General features: G+C 41.8%; 1 protein-coding gene across 1 annotated transcript; it reads left to right on the top strand.

Moving 5' to 3' along the window:
* The first annotated feature begins 1,106 nt into the window (after window positions 1–1,106).
* Window positions 1,107–2,799, top strand: LOC104400880 (beta-microseminoprotein-like). The gene is made up of 3 exons (XM_010012012.1): window positions 1,107–1,179; window positions 1,697–1,799; window positions 2,670–2,799. The coding sequence occupies exons 1-3, from the start codon at window positions 1,107–1,109 to the stop codon at window positions 2,797–2,799; spliced, it is 306 nt and encodes a 101-aa protein (XP_010010314.1).
* The last annotated feature ends 2,539 nt before the right edge of the window (window positions 2,800–5,338 follow it).

The raw sequence follows: 5,338 nt of genomic DNA, 5'->3' as shown, positions 1-5,338 counted from the left end.
AGGTCTGTGATCTCCACTTCACTGCCTAATCTGGAGAAACTGCTGGGCCTAAGTGGAGCAATAAGATACCATATACACAGTGATTTGCTGGATAGATAGTTGTATCTTACACAAAGGTGTCGTGGTTCAAGCCTAGCGGGCAACTTGGAACCACGCAGCCGCTCGCCCCCTCTCCCCCCCTTTCCTTCCTCCACCTGGGGAGGAGAATCAGAGGAATGTGACTCCCACGGGCTGAGATAGCAGCACTCCAGTAACTAAGGTATAATACAAACCACTACTGCTACCAATAACAATGATAAGAGGAATAACAAGGGGAGAGGACACAACCGCTCACCACCCACTGACCAATACCCAGCCTGACCCGAGCAGTGATCCGGGCCTTCTGGGTAACTCCCCCCAGTTTATATACTGGAAAATTATGCAGTAATAATAAGAGTCTGACAGGGCTTTCAAGCATACAATATTACTACAGCATTTTGTGATTTCTAGAGATTGGACTTCAGCAGGTGTCAGATGCTGTTGGCACATTTATGTCATATAATTTTGGTGGGGTTTTTTTCCACCTAAAGAAAAAGCCACAAAAGCAGTAAAATATCTGGAGTGTCCTCTTCCAGTATTTCCATGTACACATAATGTGATTTCTAATTTTTGATTCAGGTTCAGTGACTTAGCTTTTGAAAATAAAGATAGCAGCCTTCCAGCATCTGAAGGGGGCCTACAAGGATGCTGGAGAGGGACTCTTCATCAGGGATTGTAGCACTAGGACAAGGGGTAATGGGTTTCAACTTAAACAGAAGTAATTCAGCTTAGATATAAGGAAGGAGTTCTTTACTGTGAGGGTGGTGAGGCACTGGAATGGGTTGCCCAAGGAAGTTGTGAATGCTTCAACCCTGGCGGTGTTCAAAGCCAGGCTGGACAGAGCCTTGGGTGACATAGTTTAGTGTGTGGTGTCCCTGCCCATGGCAGGGGGGTTGGAGCTAGATGATCTTAAGGTCCTTTCCAACCCTCACTATTCTATGATTCTATGCTAATCAAAGCAGAATTAAATTCACGCTATGGGCTTTGTGTCTCTTTTACAGAAGAGCTTTCTGGCTTTCCTTGTTGTAATGGGCATCACAGTGACATTGAGTGATGCATACTGCTTTTCTAAAATAAACAAGCCAGGGGAGACCAACAAAGGTAAGAACAGGGAAGGTTCTCTCACTTGATTGTTCTGTGGTAGCTTGGCTCTACATGGAGCTGCCAGGAAGGGCTCAAAATATAAGGGGTGGGGAAGATGTTAGAAAGACATGTATTGGTTACAGCACCAAGTTGCCAAAAGTAGGGAAAAACAAAAGTCTTACCCTGGACAGGGTATGGCTTGCAACAATATTATTGCTGTTGATGGTAGGTTGCTATGGCTATTCCAGCACATGGAGCTGATGCAGGAGTTGAGAGTAGTTCTGAATAATCTGGTGCCAGGTGGGAGACCTGGCTGTTTGGTTGCTTACTTTCATCCCAGATCTGTCACACTGAAACTGTCTCTAACAAGTGAGGAAGAAATAAATTCAGGCTGCCAAAATGGTCCAGATAATAACCTAGAGAACTTTACTATTGCCAAGAAAAAACGTTTTCAGAAAGCTTGAAATAATTTTAAACCTTTCAGCCTTTATGTGGAGGCTTAAAGAACTTTTTTTTTTCCTGCTGTCTTATGCAGGCTGTGTCCTGGATGGAAAACTGTACCCCTATGGAGAGATCGCAAGGACAGAAAATTGCTTGAGATGCAGCTGCAGCAGAGAAGAAATAAGTTGTTGCTCCCTGTAAGTTTGAACTTCTTGGTGGTATCATTGCCTGTAGGAAAAGCACAGCTTTCCATTTTCTGGGGATAAATGAGTTTCTAAGAGCACAAGAGAGCTTTTCCTCACCCATGTAAGAGAGCTAGGGCAAGCCACATATACCTTTTGATCATTTGGATCCTTGGCTGTGTTTACCTTAACTTACTTTCTGCTGACTGGAAGTGGGCAGAGGCCCTTCCAGACACAACCAGTTGGTTGCCTTTAATTTACAAGAACTGGTGAACTCCTCTTACACTACAGTTAGGTGTTTCCTTAGCAGGTAAAGCGGGAATAGTAAGGTATTGGTTCCACAAGGGACTCAAGTGAAGCTCCTCTAAAGGGCTTATGGTGATCCTTATTATCACCCCTTCCAGAAGCGCTTGTCTCCAGTTAATATGGTGATCGTAGAATGACAAGGTTCTGCTCTGAAGTATCTATCTCCAATATCCTCCTTGCCTCTTAGACTACCTTCTCTAAGGGCCAAAATGGCTTGATTATGATTATCACCTTTGCTCAGGTGACAATTTGTCAGGAAACAGCTACCACATTCTAAGCAAACTGGCAATAATGAAAAATTAATGGAAAAGAGATAAAACATGCCAAGACCGTGCTTATGTTGCTCTGTGGTGGTGTGCTAGAAACCCCTGTGCTAGTGCTGAGCATATTGTTACATCTGCACAGCACACTGCAGCAAGGCATCATTTGAGGTCCTAGAAGCTGTAGTTGCGGGGGCTTTCAAGCTAGCTAAGCTGTTTTTAGCCATAGTTACAGAGATTAGTTCCAGCTATAATCACTGAACCGCCGAATCATTTATTGCTCTCAAGCTAACATTTGCTTTCTCTTTGCCAACGACAGCTTTCATACTCCTATCGGTTATGACAAGGAGAGCTGTAGAGTCATTTTCAATAAAAAAATCTGTGACTATGAAGTGGTGCAGAAGAGTGACCCCACAAAGGAGTGTACTATCTATTCTCGTGTGGGCTAACTAAACATCTGCTCCAAACCTTTCTGCACTGTGGAATTCCTTCCCTTCCTACAGATGTTTTGCCTTCAGAGAGAAGCTTGGAGACACGGGAGATCTTGTAAGAGAGCACTTCAGCAGCTCACTTCTAATCTCCTAATCATTGTAATTCAGTATACAAGATGCATAATCATATACAATGTTTCATTTGTCATTACTTGCATTTGTATCACTGAGCTTTTTTAAATATAATAAATCCAGATGAAACATCCAGAAATGCTTCATAATGATGGTTCTTTTTATGTAATAACATGGGGCAATGTCACCTTCTTTGAGAAAGGAATGAATCCACCTCACTACTCTGACTACTCTGCACCAATACTGGTGCACAAGCCACTCTCATGCTTTGCAGAGTCTGTTCTAGACAAGGGTCACAGCAGACACTTCAGCTCACTACGTGTCAAAGTCCATTATCATTTGTAAGGAATGCACTGTTTGAGATATGCTGTACAATGGGACCTACTCAGGACACACCTAAACTGCTGCAGGAGTCTTGGCAAGAGTCCTCTGAAAAAAAGAGGATGGAAGATCATCATCCTTTTTCTCCCCCCTACCCCCTTCTTGTCTGCCATTTGTCCTCCTCCAAGCCCTGCTTCTAGAAGTCTGCACACACTGCACTGCAGCAGTGGTTCTTGCCCACACTGAAGAAAAGATCTAGATCCCTGCCTATGGTGGGGGGAAGGGGGGGACTAGGTGATCTTAAGGTCCTTTCTGACCCTAAACATTTTATAATTCTATGATCAGTCACTGGAGACACGCTTCCTCATGGCAGCAGAGCTTGAGGTACTAATAAAAGGCAGATGCCTTCTGTCTCTTCAGTATAAAAATTCCCACATATCTGGGGAGAGAAGTCCAGCCAGTGATGGTCTTCAAAACCAAATCTCACACTTGACAATTGTTAATATCCTAAATCTGCCCACACAGGAGCCCAGGCAACAATACTGCTTCTACATGGCCTCTATGCTCCAGAACTATTGAAATCCCACAACAGTCTGCAGTTAACTGTTGTATGGCTTAAAAAAAACCCAAACCAACACAACTTCCAAGACGAGTGGGCTGTTTAATGATGTTCCATAAGCACAACAGGTCTGTTTAATTGTAAAAGTATAAGCTACACACAGCTGAACACTTAGAGGAGGAATCCTTACTCAGCCCCAAATCGATTACCAACTTGTATTTATTCAGCAGGGATACTTGCTTCTCAAGACAGCCCATCTCAAACTCTGCAAGCTATCAGTAGAATCAGAAGGATTTAAGTTGGTATGTTTTCTCTGGCTTTGTTTTTGGTAATTTGCCTATGAAAACTGTTTTAAACTTTCTTATGGCTTCACTCAAGATATCTCCTTTTAGAAAAAGGATTCCAGCATTTTGCAAGCAGCGGTATCACATACTTCGCCTTTTAAAGTTCTCTGTGCTGCAGGCTGGATATCAGTCCATAGCTTTGTTTCTGTACAATTGGTTCCTGCAAGGCAGAAAAAAATGTGAGGGGCCTGAATTAGAGTCAGTTCAGCTTTTTCCAGTACAAACATTTGCACATGCCTTTTTAAAATCTTCCATTCGCTGATTTAATCATGTCATTCCTCTAAACAGCAGCATGTGGAAATGAATGTTCTCACATTGCTTAAGGTCCAAAGGTAAGTTTTCACCATAGATTTTTTGTATACTGCAGGAAAGGAACAATTTTGAAACTTGTCCTGACTTCTCCCTTTTTCTGCCAGCTCATGTCAAAAATCACACAGAACATTCTTCCAGGTACCAATCCAGGCTGTGTTCTCACAACAGCTGCAGCTTCTTAGGGCAAGTAATATTTTAAGCATGGCTATCCGAATACTTCCTACCTTTATAGCTCACAGAACTGTTTCTTGAGAAAAATCAGTTTGGGTTTGGTTTTTTTGGTTTGGGGTTTTGGTGGGGTTTTTTGGGTTTTATTTTTTTGTTTGTTTGTTGGTTGGTTGAGTTGTTTTTTTTGTTGGTCATTTTGGTTTCTTCCACCCTTTTTAAATCCTCATTTTAAAAATAAACATTTTCATGGCTAACAAAAGTGACTTGGAGGTTCCTCATGGATTATTTTTTTAATTCAAACCACTGAGACATGCACACATCAAGATTAACATCCAGTTTCTTGTAGTTTGGAGCTGTTCTATGTGATACTGGATTTATTTCAGTATTCCAAGTTTTTCCCTACCAGAGCCTTACAAATTAAGGCTACATTTTTCTTCTAAAATGTCTGAAAATTAGTTTATTATGTCATAAGGTCATATTTGTGTTTTTAATATTAGTAGTTCCTCAGTAAGACTTCATATTTTAAGTGATTTACAGGTACTCAGTTCATTCTTAAATGAAATAGAATTTCAATAGGTGTCTTGATGTTGTTCTGTTCTAGTTGCTGCCCATCAGGAACAGACAGGAAGGGTGCAGCACAAGCAATGGAAGGAAGGAGGAATTTATACATTACATTGGAATTAAAGAGAAAAGATCCCAACAGCCAAGATACCCCATGGAT

Source organism: Nestor notabilis, unplaced genomic scaffold, assembly GCF_000696875.1.
Source record: "Nestor notabilis isolate BGI_N333 unplaced genomic scaffold, ASM69687v1 scaffold5613, whole genome shotgun sequence".
NCBI lineage: Eukaryota > Metazoa > Chordata > Aves > Psittaciformes > Psittacidae > Nestor > Nestor notabilis.
Note: the sequence above shows the minus strand (reverse complement) of the source record. Positions and strands in the feature narration are given on the sequence as shown.